We start from the raw sequence: 21,423 nt of genomic DNA on the forward strand, positions 1-21,423 counted from the left end.
AAGCCTTGTTAACTAATCGTGTATTGACGTGTTGTTGTTGTTCGGGATTGAACACAGCTCCGTCATCAGTTCAGACAGATTAGTAGAGTTTGTTCCTTCCTTGTTGCAGCGTCCAGCTCTCGCTGGTTTCTTTCGTCGGCCACCGATCCAAGGAGCGTTTGAACTTCTTCAAAAGACCACGGCGTACTTTTACAAGCTGCTGTTGTGAGTCGGATAAAAACAAACGTGATCTCTGCTGCAGCTGGAGATTTTACAGATGGGAAATTTGTGCTGGACGTCTGCGTTGCGTGGTGTCGAGTGACGACTCTCTCTGGGCAATTAGCGCTCTGCAAGGTTTACACGCCACGGTTTAGTCCCTACTCTGCTCCCTTGGAACCATGAGAGAACAGCGTCTAAACAAAAACCCGATTTCAGGAAGCCAAATTTATCTAATAGAAATTTAAAATATACATAGAGCTGAATAGAGTCCATGCAGTTGGAAAGTGACATATAATTCATTAATTCATTCATTTACTCATTATCTGTAAGCGCTTATCCAGTTCAAGGTCACGGTGGGTCCGGAGCCTTCCCGGAATCATTGGGCGCAAGGTAGGAACACAACATGGAGGGGGTGCCAGTCCTTCACAGGGCGACACACTCACACCTACGGACACTTTTGAGTCACCAATCCACCTACCAGTGTGTGTTTTTGGACCGTGGGAGGAAACTGGAGCACCCAGAGGAAACCCATGCAGACACAGGGAAAACACACCACACTCCTCAAAGTCACCCGGAGGAAACCCATGCAGACACAGGGAGAACACACCACACTCCTCACAGACAGTCACCCGGAGGAAACCCACGCAGACACAGGGAGAACACACCACACTCCTCACAGACAGTCACCCGGAGTGGGACTTGAGTCCACTACCTCCAGGTCCCTGGAGCTGTGTGACTGTGACACTACCTGCTGTGCCACTGTGACACCCTAGACAAATACAAAGTGGCAAAAATAGAAAATATTTCTTACTTTACACCTCAGAAACCTTTTGCTCCATGAAAGGCACATTGGCTCATTCAGAACACAACACTTCTGGTAAAATAAGTCTTTATTTATACTGTATTTTTTCAATAAAGTGGTCCCCTGATTGGTTCAAATATAAACACAGACACGTCTTATACCTGAGCTGTATATAGTTATGTGCAAAAATCTGGACACACCTGGTCCGATTCCATTTTGCTGGTGAATGTCTAAGTAAATACATTCATTCATTCATCTTCTATAGCCACTTCATCTTGATCAGGGTCAGAGTGGATCTGGAGTCTACCCAGAATCATTGGGCAGAAGCCCGTAACACGTCCTGGACGGGGCTGCCAAATCATCGTAGGACATCACATACTCACCCAGTCACTCACACACACACACACCTGTGGACAATTTTATACACTCACCCAGTCACTCACACACTCACATCCAGGAACAATTTTACGCTTGAAGAAGACAAATGAAAGAATGTATTTTGAGCAGAGGGACCAAAACATTTCTCACATCTGTACAATTTGACATGTGTAAGGCACTCCTTCATATACCAGAGTCAAAGTGAAATAAAGGAACATTTACAAGACACTTAAGCTTCATTAAAGCAGTTTAAACCTACAGCTGACGAGTGAATGCTCAGTATATTATTTCTGCAGTAGGGTTTATGAAAGTATTTTGGACACTGCAATACCACATCACAAATAGAGATTAAAGTAACACTCAATGGCAGCATTAACTCTCATGGTTTGAAACATGGTATTAATGCATTAAGCGCAAATTTCATTGAAAAGAAACAAACGCCTCATATTTTATATAGCTATTATGGGATGGCTTGATCCAATACAAAAATTATTATTTATGCGTTGTACATTGAAGATGTTTGTTTTGGCTTTGGAGGTCTGAATATATTTCCTTTCATGGATATCATTCCACAAGCGACTACTTATCCATGTATGAACTAGAAGGCACATTTTATATTAAAGTCAGTGTGTGGACGGGACACACATTGGTGTAACGTGTCTATGATGGCATTCGTGTCTCTGAGTACAGGTCCACTCCTGGCTCCTCCTCAAATGTCACTTTGGCGTCATCAGCGTCCAACTGTAGAAGAGCAAAATAATGAGAAGATTAGTAAAGCTATTAAATGCAATAAGTTTGTAGACACAAGCACTAGGCGAGGTTTTGTATTGCTCCTGGGCTCTCCTCAGAGTGGCAGAATATAATAGGTTTTTACAGCACTTTCCTGAAATCAAGGTGGAGGGAGGTGCGGGTGAGTTCCTACCCTCCTCCCAAAGTTACATAGTGCAGTTCCTGCAGTGCTGAGCCCAGAGGAGCAATGACAGAGGTTATATTCTTCCTATTACAGGTAAAAGAAGCATAATAATGATTTTGAAGTTGTAATTTAACGGTATAAATACTACCTAGTGTTATTTTAAAGCACAGTCACTGTGGACACAATGTTAATAGATAGAAAGTTAATTTTTCCTTAGAAAGGGAAGAAATGAAATGGCACAACCTGCTTCAATTGCCCATGAATTGTCCAAAAACACATGTTGCCCAAAGCCACATGTGGGCTAGAGGGTTATAAAACCCCTCAGAATTTGCCAACAAATCCTCACAGAAATGGAAGGCCAAGGTCAGACAGTAGGTAAGATTTGAGCTTCATTTTTACAGCACTGTAGTGAAATCATTGGGGAGGGGGAGGAAGGTTTCCTACCCTCCTCCAAAAGTTACATAGTGCAGTTTCTGCAGTCCTGGTCCCAGAGTAGCAGGGACAGAGGCACTATTCTCCCTATTAGAGGTCAGTGAAGCATAACAATGATTTTGATGCTGTAATTTTAAGATCAAAATATTACATAGTGTTTCTTTAAATCACATAATACCTAAATGACTACTGTTTCATTCCTTCTATACACTGCTTTCCCACCATATTTACTGCGCACTGTCATCCAGAGGGTTTGATGTCATTGCTGGTGGGTGTGGCCTACAACTTATATGTCACATAATGTTGAAGGTTTGTAATAAGCGCACAGGAAGCACGTTTTCCCAACCCTGCTGTCATTTTAAGGCGGTGATTCTCAATCCTAGTCCTGGTGCATCACTGCCCTACGTGTTGACCATGCTCTCCTCACTCCACCACACCCACTCCAACTTCTGAAGGGGTTGTAATGAGCCTATTAGCCGCATCAGATGTTTTGGGAGCAGAGGATTCTCTAAAATGTGCAGGGCAGTGTCCCACCAGAACCAAGAACCACAGTTTTAAAGTAAATAAAATCCCAGTCAGACATAATGCTGCTGGTCTCACTCTGACTGGACTCATATGATGTGTAAATATACCTAGTGAACCATATCTTTATCAGTGAGATAAGAAACACAGCTTTCTTACGCATTTCATCTCGAACTCGGTGAAGATGCGCCCGGTCATGAGCATGCGCAGCGGGATGGTGAGGATGAGGATGAAGGGCAGGGCGAGCGAGAAAGGGCTGGATTTCACTATCCACAGGACGGCCAGGCAGACCATCTGGATTGCTGTGAACATGTGCATCCTGCTGGTCTTCACCTGCAGGGGGCGCCACAGACCGAAGAGAGAGCAGAGTCAGACTATGGAGTTAAATAGCTCACATAAGTATTTGAATCAGAATTTTGCATATTTTAATTATTTATCTGAATTTTGTATGTTTGTATTATATTTATCTAGCTTTTTATAAACTTGCAATATTTAAAAGTGTAATTCATTCATTCGAATTTTGACTAATATTTAAAAAATGTTTAATAATTTATCCGAATATTTCAATACCTCACAATTTCAAAACATAAATCAAAAATTCTTAACATTCAGATTAATAAATTACATACCGATACATATTTTGTTTTTATTTGTGTTTTGAAATTGTGTTGAAATATACAGATACAGAAAAATCAGATCCATGGTTAAAGCAAGTAAATTCTAATTCAAATTCATGAATTATGCCATTAAATATTTCACTAAATTACACTAGTCTTTGGCAGCATTAGTTACTGTAAACCATCACTGGACGAAACCTACTTTTGTAGCGTAAGGTTCATTGGGGTGGTACTTTTTGGGTACGAGGAGCAGCAGTATGCGATCCCACAGCTGAATCCCACTGAGAGACGTAATTCCCATATAGAGGAAGATTCCAAACAAAGCAGCCATGGGAATCATTTTCAGAATGGGCTCCATGAGGATGGACAGGCCTGGAGATCAGATGAGGCACATAAACATAGATGTATATCCCAAGAGAAAAAACACCATTTTAGTCAAGGATCATCTTATACTTGGTCACCTCAGACATGTTTGGCCTTAGCAGGTGGCTACAAGAGTTCACTGCCACAGGGCAAACCTTAGAATGCAGATGCCAAGCGTGTCTTGGCTGATAGTGGGACATATGGCTATGTCATAGGTGTTCTGTACTAATTTCATCATGAAATCCTTTAAATATTGGTAAAAATATTTTATCACATAAACACACATTAATATATTCATTCATTCATTATCTGCTTATCCAATTCAGGGTCACGGTGGGTCCAGAGCCTACCTGGAATCATTGGGCGCAAGGCGGGAATACACCCTGGAGGGGGCGCCAGTCCTTCACAGGGCAACACAGACACACACACACATTCACTCACACCTACGGACACTTTTGAGTCGCCAGTCCACCTACCAACATGTGTTTTTGGACTGTGGGAGGAAACCGGAGCCCCCGGAGGAAACCCATGCAGACACAGGGAGAACACACCAACTCCTCACAGACAGTTACCTGGAGTGGGAATCGCTGTGTGACTGCAACACTACCTGCTGCGCCACCGTGCCGCCCACATTAATATATGTGGTTTCCAATTACTTACAGAGAATAATCAATAACTATGCCTGCATTCATAGATAGCTTTGTGTAAAGGTCTTGCCCTGATGACCGATTAACTTACCTACGAGGAGAGCCACTAAAACCCCACTGACCCTCTGCTCCAAGACTTTCTCAATCACAGGTTTGGGTCCCTTGCTCATGACGGTCAGAGCATTAGCATGAGTTACTGAGCGGACCGTTGCCGCACTGAGCCATGGCATCCCAAACAATGCCGCACACCCGCCCAGACTGACCAGGATTAGGAGGTCCAGGTGAAAACCAGATCCCTTCATCATTTTCCTTTCTGGTTTGCTAACGATCAGCCTATGGAGATGGAAAAGATTAATAGAAGATACACATTACACTTTGAAATAAACAAATGCTTGGAAAGAGTGACACTCAATATTTTTTTTCTTAAACATAAGGACATATATCATGCTAAAATGTTACTATTGACAAAGTAATATCATAAATTCGTAATTCAATAAAAAATGGTAAATGCTATAAAAAGCTTAAGTAGCTAATTATTGACACATAAAAATGGCAAAACCAATGTGAATGTTAATAATGCTAAAAATGCTAATAACGATCAAGCTAATTGAACACTCAATTTGCCACAGTGCTAAAGTGCCTCAGCTAGCTTTACTCACACTGTTAGATTAGCTTAGATTAGATTAGATTCAACTTTATTGTCATTGTGCAGAGTACAAGTACAGGGCCAATGAAATGTAGTTAGCATCTAACCAGAAGTGCAATATATAACATTATTTACATAATTTACATAAAGTGCAGTTGTGAAATTTCATTATGATTATGGATTGTGATTAAAGTGCAGTTGTGATATGACATTGTGATTATGGAAGCAATACATTAGCCTGAACTGGTTCTTTTTGATGGCTACAGTAAATATTTCTTTTATCTTTTCTTATCTTTTACCTCAGTTTTAGTTATCCTGAAGCAAACAATGTTATCTTTAGCACTGCTAATCTGACAAACACTAAATTCTCTGTAAAGGTGTTATTTGCCTCCAGTCAGGACATTTATAACAGCAATAAAGGAAAGTGTCGCTCACGTGGTAATTTGTGACTCGAGGAAGATGAGGATGAAGACCAGCACAGCAGGCACAACGCAGGCGAATATCATCCATACAGGGAAGGGCTTGTGTTCACCCATAGGGTTAATGAGCCACCCTCTCATTGCTGGGTTGGACACCTGCAGGCCCTTAGGCACCACCAGTTTCTACACCACACACACACACCACTTTATTCTCTATGCTGCTATTGGGTGTTTTAGGCCCTGAAGAACCACATTTTAATTCCATTTTATAGATGATATAGTGAGGAATTTCAATAAAGACCACTTGACTTGACTTAACCGAGGTTCGCATATGTCAAGCAGGACAGCTGTGAAGCTCTGGGCAGATTTCTTAACATGTGAACGGTTGCTCTGCTGTTTAGGGCTAATTTTATCAATGTAATTCTGCCTAGGATTACTATAAAGTCTCTAATACAGCCAGACCACTAGGTGTCAGTATATATGCAGAACAAAATTGACAAAATTACTGTTGATTCTTTTTTATGTAGTTTATTCTATTACACAAGCGCTTACCTGGGTGTAGGTGTCCTCAATGTTGATGTCCACTGCAACCATAAGGAAGATAGCGATGGGGACTCCAAAATCTCCCATCAACCGACGAAGCTGAGAGGTAAAATAAGTGATGAAGAGTGTACATCAACATAAATGAACAGACTTAAGTGACAATCCTTTCTATACAACCAGAACAGGTTCAATAATAAAAATCTGTATTAACATCTATTTAATGCTAATGCTAACCTTGCCAGGCAGGAAGTAGCCATTCTTAAAGATGCGCAGGAAGTAGGCAATGATGAAGCAGCCGAACATCAGACACATGGAAAGCAGTGCCGTGTTTGGGTACGCACGGTGCCGGACGATGGTCACCATGGTCACGTTGCCTGTGGAGTTATCGAGAACTGTGTGGTGAATGACCACCGGGTGCCACGGGTCTTCCACTGTGTCGTTCAGTTGCTCGTAGTTCAGATTTAGAGGATGAGTTTTGAAAATCTAGGGTGTAAACACATAAAGGAGATCTCCTTAACGTCTCTGTAGCTTCTTCTAGATGATGATTAAATCAGAAGAAAAAAATTAATCTATAGCCTAAGTCTCCTGCTGATCCAGATTTTTACATTTTAAATGTAAATGATTTACTACAAGATCGGACACCTCCAAACCAATAGGTGTCAGTATAATGACCTTTTCACATATTCTTCTTGTTCTACCAGTCAAACTGCTATCTTGATTTGAACAGTGAATAGGGAACCATTGGATATAATGTTATTATAGATATAACACTTGTTTCTATAGCATCATTAGAATCATTAGCACTTATTGTAAATAAATAGGTTTATGATTAAAATCTCAATTATGTGCTCGTTCACTCCAGTCTTTTACCGCAATCCAACAACAAACCTGTGGACAAGTGCATGAATGAGTGAATGATAGAATGAAAAGTGAGTATTGACTGATTCATATAGAAAGGTGATGTGAAAGGGTGATTGTGTGCGCTGTACCCTGCCGAGTTTGGCGAAGGTCTCGTAGATAAAAATGAGGGAGATGAGGATGGAGAAAATCTCCTGGGTGAAGCGAGAGATGAAGCGCACCAGGAAGCTGCCCTCCACCGCCACGATCACCACCACGATGACGATGAGCCACACACCCACCCACACTCTGCCCACGATGTACTCGATGTCCTGAGACTTACAGAACTAAAGCACAAACACATTTTATAAAGATGAATGTTAGGGAGGCTAGATCTTCTACATATGTAGGGTGTAGAAGTTTATCATCGTTCTATTTTTTGTTTGTACAATGACTTTTAAAGTAATTTATGATATGCACAGTTCAAAGGACAATTTGTTAAGTTTAACACAATTGTAAAAAGCTTAACTATATTTGGTAAATGCCAGTAAATTACGATTAGACAAATGAATCTAGCTCATATTATCTGGGTTCACAAAAACATCTACTGAAGACATTGTGTAGAAAATAGTCTTCATTTAAGGTTAACTAGTTAACTGTAATCCACTAAGGACCATTTTTCTGTCTAAAATTGTGCCCTGTTCACTATATAGTGCACTATTATGGGGTTTAATCATTTTGTAGTAGTGTCTGAAAACATAGCACGCAATGTTTACCCATAATCCACTGCTTTGTTTGTTAAAACCCACATGAAGAAGTGTCCAAAATCATTCACCACTCTCCAGAATTCAGTTCCCTTTAATTGTGCACTCTATAGTCAGTACTGTAGGGAATAATGAGTAGGGTGCAGAATATAGGAGTCTTTATCATTCCTCATTTAAGACTGCAATGTTTAGCATATGAATATGGCTATTCCTAAGGTTGTGTTTGCTTTTGGGCATCCACAGTGTCCTTTCAAAAATGTGTTTGATTGCATGCCCTTAGTTCTCATAGCACATCATATTCTTATTTCAAAAACATAAGGACATAAGGGCCATCTAATTGCAATACTTTTTCATTCCTTTTATAGACAAGTTTCTATGACCAGTGGCTTAATTACAAATGATATAATTTCCCCAAAAATATCATGCTGTAATAAGTTTCAAGCATTATAATTGTCACCCAAATGTGCACGTCTTACCCCATAAAAGGCCTCCTCAAACACCAGCAGGGGTCCTGAGAAGCCGATGACTAGGACCGGCTGAGCAGCAACCAGACAGAAAATGACCCCCAGCACTGCTGTGGACAGCATCAGTTCGGACACACCTATCATATTGTCCACCTTGTCAGCTACAACAAAACGAGGAGCCAAACAGAAGTATGCCAGCTTATTAGACTTTATGGACAGCAAAGAAATTAGTGTGCATGGTTATTAATTTTCTGATCTTGCTGTGCAATTGATATAAAAGCATGTTTCACATTTTCATGCTAATACCAGATGTGATCATGTGCTCACCCAGCAGGCCTCCAAAAGTGATAGCGGGAGAAAGGGCGGCAAAGTAGATGAAGATGACAGCAGCGAGGACCTGGGCGTTCAAGGCATCTGTGATGTCGCTGACGTAGTGCTGGTAGCGTCTCTTAAAATCTCTGACCATGCCTCCGAAGGGTACTCCAGTACGAACAAGTGGGTCCTCAGGAGGAGGCGGTTTAGCAATGGAAGCTGCACAGGGCAGGGTTGCATTGTTATTAAGACAATGATGATTAGTTCCTTTACCCTATTGTTGCCAGTCCAATCTGTTTTCTTCTTTAGTTTTTGTTCATGAGCTACAATGCTAAATTAGCTCATGAGTAATGAAGTAAAAAGTTAATAGCCATCTGGTTAGCATTGTGACACACTTAGCCTCGAACATTGTGCTGTTAACTAAGCCCACATATATATATATATATATATATATATATATATATATATTTGCATTTGTCTCTCTTTATATATGTACGATATAATGTGTCAGAAACCACATAATCATCTTTATTTGATTGCTTAACACCAGTAGGTGGGTTATGGTTGTTAGCCTTGGTGTAGTGTAGTTGTTAGCTAACTTCAACACAGCAGACCAGAAACAGATGCTAGCAACCTTGATGCACAGCTTGATGCCTGTTTTGTCTCATTAGGCACCCTCAGGATTCAGTTCTCAGCTTAGGTAAGCATACAACACTACACCAATAAGGGTCCTTGGTCAAGATTCCTAACAACTGTACCATGAATATAATAAGTCATTCTGGATAAGCGCATCTGTCCCAAAGCTATATTAGCCTCTTAGCTCCTATGCTAAAAAGAGAAGCAAACTTTAGGTTGACCAACTATCTGGTCTACAGAGGAAATTGTAAGTGAGGTTTTCCTGTCTATTATATTAATTTATGCCACAATATTATTTATAGCCACACATTGCTCATCTATAATAATTATCCTTCTTTAACCCTGTTTCTATTTGTGGTTTGCAAAGCTGTATTTAAATACACATATGCACTCACGTTTGCGTGGCTTGACGTCAAGGCGGAGCTGAGGGTCAGAGGGGCGGAGCCTCTCCTCGAGAAGCTTCTTCTGGAAGCCAATGATTGGTGCGAGCATGGCCTCATTCTGGATCTCAGTGGGCGGGATCACAATGCTGCAGTCCATGAAGTCGGCCATGGCATCGGTCAGCTCCCGGTCACTCTGAGCCTGGAAGGCCGCCTGGTTGAACACCTAAGAGAGTGTGTATATATGTTAATGTATGTTATCGTTAGATAAAAGATAGCTTCGCATCCTTTCAAACTCACGGTTTCTCAAATATGAAATCTTTCAGTTGTGTTTATGTGATGGGGAGAGTTTTGGTGAGACACCAGGATCCTGAAGGTGGGTTTCCTCCGAGCGCTCCCATTTCCTCCCACAGTCCAAAAACACATGTTGGTAGGTGACTCAAAAGTGTCCGTAGGTGTGAGTGTGTGAGTGAATGTGTGAGTGTGTGTTGCCCTGTGAAAGATTGGTGCCCCCTCCAGGGCGTATTCCTCCCTTGCACCCAGTGACTCCAGGTAGGTTCTAAACCCACCGCTTACAGACAATGAATGAATGTTTAGAGAAAAGAAAACGCTGATTATGAATTACGGAGGTGTTCTTACTTTATCAGCCAGAAGGGCAGCCATGGTGCGGCCGCTCTCGTGATAATCCATATCACTCTTTGTGGGTCCCACCAGAATAAAGATGAAACGGACAGGGACCGGGGCCTCCAGAGCACTGTCCAGGACCACTGCCTCTTTCAGCCGCACAAACCCCACTGTTGGCCTCTCCAGGAAATCCAGTGCACCTGCCACACACACACGTTATCCACACACACACACACGGCTGGAATACACTAATAAAGCTATGTCTGAGGGTTGAGACACGTTTCAGGTTGTGCTGTGCCATGCTTCTTCTTCTGGATATATATCTGATATATCAGATATATCTGGATATTATTGTCTGGTGGACCATAAAATCTAGATTGCAGGCCTGAGGTCAGAAACTGACCAGAGATAAGCAGTAGACTGTCAGCTGCTTTAATTAACAGAATCTATAGTCACACTCACCCACGAGGACCATGGAGGCCTCCACATTCTCAGAGGCTTCTCTCTGAAAAAGACAACAATGGCACGTTCTTAATTAAACGCATGTAGCGGAGAAAGATAGTTCTGAATATTTTTTTAATCTGATTATTTTTTTCATTTCAAGTATTCCGATATATTTTCCCATTGAAACAGCCCCATAATAGGGATGTTGTTTGTTATTTTTAATAAATGAAACATATTGTAAAGCTAACTGAATCATTAGTATATTTTAAGTTTATTCCTAAGTATAAATACTAATTATTTAGTTTATTGTAAGTGATCATGTACAAACCGGATTCCAAAAAGTTGGGACACTAAACAAATTGTGAATAAAAACTGAATGCAATGATGTGGAGATGGCAAATGTCAATATTTTATTCGTAATAGAACATAGATGACAGATCAAAAGTTTAATCTGAGTAAATGTAACATTTTAAAGGAAAAATATGTTGATTCACAGTGTCAACAAATCCCAAAAAAGTTGGGACAAGTAGCAATAAGTGGCTGGAAAAAGGAAATTGAGCATATAACGAACAACTGGAAGACCAATTAACACTAATTAGGTCAATTGACAACATGATTGGGTATAAAAAGAGCTTTTCAGAGTGTCGGTGTCTCTCTGAAGCCAAGATGGTAAGAGGATCACCAATTCCGCCACTATTGCGCAGAAAGATAGTGCAGCAATACCAGAATGGTGTTACCCAGCGTAAAATAGCAAAGACTTTTAAGTTATCATCATCAACCATGCATAACATCATCAAAAGATTCAGAGAATCTGGACCAATTGCTGTGTGTAAGCGTCAATTCCATAAAACTCCCCCCGTGACCTCCGGGCCCTTAAACGTCACTGCACCTCAAACAGGAATGCCACTGTCAAGGAAATAACAGAATGGGCTCAGGAATACTTCCAGAAAGCATTGTCAGTGAACACAATCCACCGTGGCATCCGCCGTTGCCAGCTGAAACTCTACAGTGCAATGAGGAAGCCATTTCTAAACAAGCTCCACAAGCTCAGACGTTTGCACTGGGGCAGGGGTCTTTTAAAATTGAGTGTGGCAAAATGGAAGACTGTTCTGTGGTCAGATGAGTCACGATTTGAAGTTCTTTATGGAACACTGGGGCGCCATGTCATCCGGACCAGAGAGGACAAGGATAACCCAAGTTGTTATCAACGCTCCGTTCAGAAGCCTGCATCACTGATGGTATGGGGTTGCATAAGTGCTTGTGGCATGGGCAGCTTGAATGTCTGGAAAGGCACCATTAATGCAGAGAATTATGTTCAGGTTCTAGAAAAAACATATGCTCTCATCTAGACGTATCTCTTTCAGGGAAGACCCTGCATTTTTCAACAAGATAATGCCAGACCACATTCTGCAGCAATCACAACATCATGGCTACGTAAGAGAAGGATCCGGGTACTGAAATGGCCAGCCTGCAGTCCAGATCTTTCACCTATAGAGAACATTTGGCGCATCATAAAGAGGAAGGTGCGACAAAGAAGGCCCAAGACGATTTAACAGTTAGAGGCCTGTATTAGACATGAATGGGAGAGCATTCCTATTTCTAAACTTGAGAAACTGGTCTCCTCTGTCTCCAGACATCTGTTGAGTGTTGTAAGAAGGGGGGATGCCACACAGTGGTAAAAAATGGCCTTGTCCCAACTTTTTTGGGATTTGTTGACGCCATGAAATTTTGAAACATTTTTCCCTTAAAAGGATACATTCTCTCAGTTTAAACTTTTGATCTGTGATTTGTGTTCTATTCTGAATAAAATATTAGATGTTGGCACCTCCACATTATTGCATTCAGTTTTTATTCACAGTTTGTTTAGTGTCCCAAATTTTTTGGAATCCGGTTTGTAAGTGATTAACAGTGATGACATAAAACTACAATAATTTTTATGTTTAGTTGTTCATTTATAATTTTTTTTTACAATAATTGGAATGTAAGCATTAGCATAAATCTAGCATGCTAATAGTTAGCTTAAGTTAGCTTAGTCAGTTGGCCCTGTCCCCAGACGACTCTGGCCCAGTTGACTCATTAAGCAAGTGCCGTGAACGCATAACTAACTGGATGGGACACAACTTTCTGCAGGTGAATAAAGATAAAACTGAGATTATACTATTTGGGAACAGCAGTGAGAGACAAATATTGGCTGTGTATCTGGACTCAAATCTAAAGACCTGACTCGCAACCTTGGTGTATTAATGGATTCAGATCTCAGTTTTAGTCTCATATTAAAGCGGTTACTAGATCAGCATTTTTCCATCTTAAGAACATCAGTAAGATCAGGGATTTTCTGAAAAAAAAAACAGACCTGGAGAAACTTATCTATGCCTTTATTTCTAGCAGGATTGATTACTGTAATGGTCTCTTAGCTGGACTTCCAAAAAAGACCATTAAACAGCTTCAGCTGATTCAAAATGCAGCTGCCAGAGTTCTCACTCGGAGCAAAAGAAGAGATCACATCACCCCCATCCTCAAATCCTTAAACTGGAGACCAGTCTGTTACAGAATAGACTTTAAGGTGTTATTACTGGTCTATAAATGTCTAAATGGGGTAGGACCAGTGTATTTATCAGATCTGTTACAGAGATATGAGCCGAGCAGAGCTCTCAGATATTTAGAAACTAGTCAGTTAGTCCTGCCTCAGGTCAAAACTAAACATGGAGAAACAGCATTTAGCTCCGGCGCCGCTCTTAAATGGAACCAGCCGACTGAGAATATTAGAAGAGCCCCGACTTTAGACACTTTTAAATCAAGACTTAAAACATTCCAGTTTGAGCAGCTTACAGCTCAGTTTAAAATACTCTGCACTTTTGTTCTGTAATGGCACTTTAGTTCTTTTCTTTTGTTGTACCATTTTAAATTGTTTTAATCATGTTTATCATGTTTTCTTTTACTCTTTTTATGTATTTCCTTTTAGTGCACTATTTTAATTATTTTATAGACATTTATGATTTTTATTCTTGCTTTTAATTTAACTGTTTTTTCTGTAAAGCACTTTGAATTGCTTTTGTATGATAGGTGCTCTATAAATAAACTTGCCTTGCCTTGCCTTAATGAAATGAGTAGCTGAAAAAGATGAAGAACTGCAGGTGCTTTTGTACCTTCTCAGTGACTGGGAAAGTCTGCATTTCCAGAGCTGGGGTCAGGGCCTGCGTCTCCACTGATTGGCTGAGGAGAGAAAGGCCAAGGTCAGTGGGCCGTAGGTATCTGACAATGCAGATTAAAAAATCAAGGAGATTCCAGTGCAAATTGATTTTTTTGTTTCAAGTGAATTCCCATGTATAAATGTATTGGCCATTGGTTGCTGTGTAATGACACCTTGCTTCACCTCACCACACCCATGTCATGTGATAGTGAGAGCAGTAAAGGTAAGGGAGTGTTCTCACTAAGACTGAGGCAGCACCAGGTTTTGAGCCTGTGATCTTCCCCAATGCTCCAAAATTAATATATATCCAACAGAAAAATGGCCATATGACAAAACAGTTGCCTTTAGAATATGAGTAAGCAAAGTCTGTGCAAAAATTTTACCTGCGGTTCTGCATTAAGGCCTGAAGCACTCCTTCCCTGTCGTTTGGCCTGATCTCCTTCTTGCTGACCATCTCTTCCACCAGCTTGTCCACGATGCTGGAAAGGGATCGCTCCTCTCTGTCCAACATCACCACCCCTGAGGACACAGGAGGAAAAATAATAATAGTAAGAGAATCAGAAAGAAGGTATAGGTGAAGGATAATGGCTAAATCTCAGAAGAATGGATAATGCTAATGTTTAAATCCAAACTGAATTGAATAATCTAACTGTAGCGATACTCCTCATAAAGTTAGTGCAGTAAAGGCTGCACCAGGCGGTAAATGGACGAGTTGGGCCTCAGGACAGGGGTCATTTTAAGAGATATCAGTTGATCTTTACAAGCCTACGGTGCTGCAACACTCCCTCTCGAATTCCTCACTGAACCCGAAAACCAGACCAACCTGTTCACCTTGGGTCATAGTGAGGACAGTTCAGAGGATCGAGGTCAGTGGATGCTATTGAATTTTCAGCTCCATTAGAATGTCCTTTAAAGGAGCAATCTATGATTTTTACCATCATGAAGTAACAATATTTAAAACAGTTATTATTCACTATGTGTACCTTTCTTTTTAGAACGTGCAATTCCCTTTAGATGACGAATTAAACCCAGGGAACCTGTTTATGCTCCACAGAGCAGGCCCCCTTATGGGGGTGGCCATGTTTTAAAAGGGGCTCTCTGGTCAAGGTGAATTCTGGCTCATTATCATTTAAAGGAACAGGTGCTGAAACCGGCCGGTATGAACAGGGCTATTTAGACAGGGAGAAAACGCTGCTGTATGGTTTGATCCTTGTGGTATTTTGACCAAAGCAGGTCACGAACATTTCATTAAGTCCCATCATTTGTGGAGAAGGAAGCATAATATGTGCCCTTTAAAGAGATTAACATGTATTTTAGTTCTTATAACTGAAGCATGAATAGCATCCTTGACTTGTGTAACTAAATGGCATTTAAAACCACAGCAAAGTGAAAACAAAAACCCTAGTCCGCAAGAGGTTAGAGACTGTAAATTGAGCCTAAAGATGGCAATAGTGTGATATAAACATGCTCCTGGCCTAAACATGCTGACTGGTTGCTTTCTGATCACCTCACCAGTGTTCATGGTCCTGCGGAGCTGCACCAAACTCTTGAATGTGAGGTAGGAGATATGGGAAGGCCCCCAGCCCCCCGCCTCCAGGTCGTAGTTCTCTTCGTAGCCCACCCATCGGCCCGTCTCCTGCCAGTAGCCCTGCTGACTCTGGTCCTTCATCAGCTCCTTCAGATCTGCATACTGAACAGAAAAACGCACAGAGGAATACTGTCCATACGTCAACAATAGAATTACAGTGTAACAGTAATGAAAAACTCTCAATTTTTCACAGTTCTGAACATTTTCCAGAGTTGCCCTTTCACATATGAAGATCACAACCAGAGATTTCTGTGTCAGACGGGACCTCACTACAGGAAAGGTTCTGTGTGGTTTAAGCATGGGGCAGCATCTGTGAAGCGTGTGCAGGAGGCACGCATACATTCACTGTGAATTCTCCTGAACATTATAGGCTCTTTTCACAAAGGGGCTCACTGGAACATTACCTGGACTCTGTACTAGGGATCTGGCAGGATAACGTCTGGGTAATGTCCGGTACAAATGATTTGGATGTTTATGTTCACACATACTGCTCTTTCAGCTAATGTGTGGAAATAGTCTAGGCTGACGTGCATGTCTGAATAGGGCTGTATTGTCTGGTGCTCCACATATATTTCTAGTGCTACTCGACTATAATCTGATGCTGGATTGCTAGTATATGGTGCTCAGTATATATTATTTCATGCTTAGCATTAATATCTGGTCCTCACAATATTGCATCTGGTGCTCATTTAAAAGTATCTAGGGCTCACTAAATAGTAACTTCTGTTCACCAAATGGTGTCTGATACTCACTTAATGGAATAGTATCTAATCCCCATTTAATAGTATCTGGTGCTCACTAGTTCTTTTCCTAAAAATCAGAAGCTACTTTTTAACTCCTTCATGACCTCTTGCTCTTATTAGCAGATTAGAGACTAAATGTGTGTGTGTGTGTGTGTGTGTGTGTGTGTGTGTATTTCTTGGTCCTAGATGACTGATAACTTGTGACGTGTGTTGACTATATAAATATTAGAAGCGTTTACAGTATGTGGCATGAGCCTAAAATGTGTGTGTTTGTGTGTGTGTCTTTGAACTAATACTCACCAGCCAGTCTCCTGTAGTGTTGTGCTGGTGCTGGAGTTCACGTTCAGAGCAGCTGGAACTAAAGCACAGTTTACAAAATAATCAGATTAGAATTTCTGGTGGGGATGCTGGTAGCCGCAGTGTACATTTGGTTTAAACACAATGTGTGTGTGTGTCTCTCTGTGTGTGTGTGTGTGTGTGTGTGTGTGTGTGTAAGTTCTCATCTTCTGACAATTTAATCTAAAGGATCCAGCACAGTAATCCATCTCAATTGACTGGTGCTAATTTGTTGTGCTGTGCCTTGGTGTGGTTACAACCATTACACTTCATTAAAGGAATTTAAACAGCAAATATAAACATGCTCAGTCACTATAAAACCAATATTGCCAAAATAAACACCACATCATTAATGACTAATATTAACAGTATTGGTTCTATGTGTGTTGAGCTGCTAGTGAGCAATGAAAAGTCAAAGGGAATGAATGTGAGCCCCTGCTTTAAAATACTGAGGTAAAATGTACTGATTTTTAGATACCTATCAATAATTTATCCATAAACTGTCAAAATAGCTTTAAAAGTAGTGATGTCAAAGTTAACACACTAATAATGTATTAAATTGGTAAAACTTTAAGGTGCTATTTTTATAAATGTCATTAATGTATGTTTTGTAGCTTGTAACTTTAAAGCATCCATAGTTCCAGGGGTTATATTAAATAGTTAAGAGATAATCTCTGCTTTTCCGCATAGGTCTGCTCTCTAGGTGGGAGTTTCTCTGTTGTTATGGAAATGAAGTAAATAATGTGGAGTTCACAAACAAGAACCAACTTAAATGAATGTGAAAATGTTTTCATAAAGAGTTATTCAGCCAACATTTTGTTAATTTTATTCATTTTCCTGTTTAAAAACCCTATTGCTTTGGGAACTGTTTCAAAATGGCTGCTCTGTGTTGCTCTATGGGGGAACTGCTCCTTGTCTTGTAGATGTTCTGTTCCAACAAACAAGAGACAAGCTAAAAATAATGTCCCTAAATTATTTAAAGGAATCAATCCATTCTGTTGAATCTCATTTTATCTGCTCTTATATTTATAACAAAATGCATTTATTTTAACCAAGAAAATCAAGACTTTGGCCTCAACGAGCAGATGAAACTACTGTGAGTCATCACCAATAACTGAAAAAAAGATAATTAATTTTATTTGTTTAAAACGCCCAATTTAAACAAAATAATGTGTGGTTTTCCTGAACCAACTAAAAGGTGCATTCTCAGTATGCTTATAATGTACATTTCCTCCAGGTAATTTCATAAGGGTTGAAATAAGTGACAGTTCCTGAGGGGATATAAAGAAAACATCAACTCATTAAGAACATCTATTTTGTCATTTTCATATTAATCTGGAAAATTGCGGTAAGTTACAGTGTGCTACCAAGTGTTTAAACTCCCAAACAAATGCCGTATGTCACCTTTAGGTCTGGTTTGTTTTGGCTTGTTTTTGAATTTTGTGATCACTAGCATCGTCCAATAGGACACCAATGTAACAGCTGACAATTTATGACCAAGACGAAGGCTCTAGCATCTTATTTTTGAGGTTTACAATAATCTATAATCTTTCCTAGGTGTGAACGAAATAACAAGTTGAGAATGGCAAGAAAGGATGGAGGGATGAACGAAGGTCTGAATTTGTCTAATCTCATCAAGTTCCTGGCACTGATCTTGAAAGTATATTGCTGTTGTTGGTGCAAATACAGCTTGCTGTTGCCACAACAGCACTGCAGACATCTTGAGTGATACATACAGTCTGATCAAAGATACTAAATCCGTTATGTGTGTTTGTGTGTGTGTGTTGCTTTTCTTTTTTTCTGCACTGCTACTCGTGTCAGGGTTTGTGTGGGTCCTCATACGAAGACTCTTTGGCAGTTTGTTTCCACTGAGGGAAATGAATGTAACACAAAGTAAAACAAAGTAAAACGTCACTGTGGTTCCTCACATTCAAAACACAAATTTCTGTTTTGCTTAACAATGTGATTCACGTGTGTCTTTCCTTACGTCTACCTAAAGGTACAAAAAGCATGATTTCAGTTTAGATTAGAAAGTCTTTTTTTCAGATTAGTTTTTCAGCTCGCTGCCACTAAATGCTGGTTCTTGTTTTAATTTGTTTTTTTTGTGGTCATTGGTGGTGCGCTACACAAACAGGAAGCTTGTCCCAAAAATGGGAAAAATAAGATTTTTTTTGTATTTATGTTTCCCTTTGCATTGCATTAAAATGTTTAAACTAAAATGAATTAAAATTCTAATTGAATCGACAAAAACATTATTCAAAAATTACATTTACAAACTGTTTATATTGTTCTCTAATGTTATTAATATTTTATATCTAAGGTTATAGGTATCACACGGTATGAAAATATAGGAAATGGAAATATAAACCATAGAAAGTACCTGTAAGCAGTGGTAAATATAATGTGAATGCATAATGAATAATAATGCAGTATAATGCATAATAACCAAACATTACTACACCATTTTAGGCAAAATTACTTACCGTAAGTGGTCAAAAAACCCAGCCCCGATGCCCCCAGCAGCAAAAGAGCACACAGTGCTTTATACAGCAGGTTTATACCTGCTCTGATACACACTGAGCATAGACACACCCCCGAGTACGTTCACACACACACACACAAACAAAGCGAGAAACACAAACTTCTTACAGTTAATCAAACATCTCATACACTACTATACAAATATTTGGAATCACATTATAATCAAATATAATTATTATATAAAACATTAACATGACGTCTGCAGTCAACGTCTCTTTCTGTCCGTTCTGTTTTTGTTTTATTTTGCATTTTGTAAGTATGATGTATAATGTCACCTACCTGTAGACTTTAATAATCTCTACTGCAGTAAATCCTTGAAGTCATCTGTCTGAGGTTTGATCCCTTGTTTTGAAAAATTAATTCTTCCTATAAATTTTATTATAACATTGGATTACTGATGTTCCACAGGATTCCCAGTCAATGTCTCACATATTTAAATATGTTTTATTTCACTTTATTTCACACAGCATTTGAATGACAGCGTACATAGAAAACACAAAATCACAAAGACACTCAACTGATTTTCATGCAGTGTTGGGACATCATATAGACTTCCATTCATTTAATAGACTCACTCTTGCCTTAGACATAACTACTACTAGCCCGACCCTAACCCTGAACATAAAACAAAAAACTCTTCATCTTAACAATGAATGCTTTGCCTTGCAGTGATCAGCATTTGGTCCCCACAAGGTACACTCGTCCAATTTGAGTGTGTAAACAAGGTTTTGTCTTAAACTTTGACTAAATTTGATTAAAATCAGGTACACACACAAAATGACACACACACACACACACATAGGCATACACATACAGAAACACACTTACTCACAAACACTTGCATTCCTGTTCTCAGTCATAATATTGATGTACAAAACAACCTGACTTGATAAATCTTAACTGGTCAGACAAAATGTGTGTGTGTGTGTGTGTGTGTGTGTGTGTGTGTGTGTGTGTGTGTGTGTGTGTGTGTTTGTGTGTATCCCAAACTGAACCCAATGGACTCTGGGTAAATTGAGATTTGGGTCCGTTACAAATACTTCAACACTGTAATATGTCAATTACAGTATAATTAGATTTTTGCTAATTTAAGCAAGCCTGTGGCTTTTGTAATGCAAATACAAAAATGCCTTCTATAATGTAGGACCTAATGTAGGGTAAAAATGCTTATGAGTAAGCTTTGCACCACATTATCCCATATAGTTGTCAGCCAAGTTTTATTCATTTTTTTCAGTTTTGCAATGGAGCTACAAAGCTAATGAACCTAGCAAAGCTAAGGAAGCTAATACCATCAAGGCTAATAAGATAACCCTAACCCCCAAACCTAATTAATTTTAAAACAATTTAAAAAGCTAATAAAACAAGTTAGTTGTTTGTTGCATGCCAACATCTGCACAGACACACCTCATATTTACTGTGTTGCAGTATGTGATTCTGGAGAATGAAATAATATTTTAAAAAAAAACTCCCTTTAGGAAGCTCCGCCTCCCAAATTAATTCATGCAAATTACCAGGGTAACAACACTAGGTTTGTGGAACAAAAGTCTCCCCTGCCCCTCCACTTCCCCATCCTGTACATAGCCAGGAACACCCCCAAGTGGCTGATTCGTTGAAATAATGTTTTATTTCTTGGTCTGAACCACTAATATGGACACAGAACTATTGTCCAGAGCCCAAACAGATCTGAGAGCTAGTTCACGGCAAGGAAATATTCACTGAATTTTTCAAAAAAATTGCTGGATTAAAATTATATAGAGCAAGTAATATCACGGCTCTACTCTCATAGGCTCTACTTTCATAACTGTGCTGGGGCATTAAAGACGTCCCACAATGCATCAGCAAAATGTTGGGGGGGGGGGGGGGGGGGCAACTATAAAAATGTTTATAATTACAGTAATTTAAACAATTAGTCTGACAGTTATTTTCTAAATTTGATTATTTTCTCACCATAATGAACAGATATAATTATAACATATATATATATATATGTTATATATATATATAATATATATATATAATATATATATATATTTAATACTAATCAATATTTAATAATAATATAATTTTAGATTAGTGTGTTCCTG

The 21,423-nt window shown here is 39.6% G+C and overlaps 1 protein-coding gene across 2 annotated transcripts; it reads right to left on the minus strand.

The window, feature by feature from the left end:
• Nucleotides 1-1,078: 1,078 nt before the first annotated feature.
• slc4a1b (solute carrier family 4 member 1b (Diego blood group)) lies at nt 1,079-19,315 on the minus strand. 2 transcript variants are annotated; one of them, XM_066663387.1, is made up of 18 exons: nt 19,282-19,315; nt 16,763-16,820; nt 15,644-15,821; nt 14,515-14,650; nt 14,088-14,154; nt 10,960-11,002; nt 10,513-10,697; nt 9,889-10,099; nt 8,873-9,076; nt 8,558-8,706; nt 7,470-7,664; nt 6,715-6,963; nt 6,490-6,579; nt 5,954-6,120; nt 4,964-5,205; nt 4,065-4,234; nt 3,405-3,578; nt 1,079-2,119 (listed from the first exon to the last, which is right to left on the minus strand). In XM_066663387.1, the coding sequence occupies exons 3-18, from the start codon at nt 15,798-15,800 to the stop codon at nt 2,039-2,041; spliced, it is 2,520 nt and encodes an 839-aa protein (XP_066519484.1). In that variant the 5' UTR covers nt 15,801-15,821; nt 16,763-16,820; nt 19,282-19,315; the 3' UTR covers nt 1,079-2,038. The 2 variants fall into 2 exon arrangements, with proteins under 2 accessions (XP_066519484.1, XP_066519485.1); XM_066663388.1 differs by having other exon boundaries at nt 15,644-15,848; nt 19,282-19,303.
• Between the last annotated feature and the right edge of the window lie 2,108 nt (nt 19,316-21,423).

Source organism: Hoplias malabaricus, chromosome 3 (genome assembly GCF_029633855.1).
Source record: "Hoplias malabaricus isolate fHopMal1 chromosome 3, fHopMal1.hap1, whole genome shotgun sequence".
Taxonomy (NCBI): domain Eukaryota; kingdom Metazoa; phylum Chordata; class Actinopteri; order Characiformes; family Erythrinidae; genus Hoplias; species Hoplias malabaricus.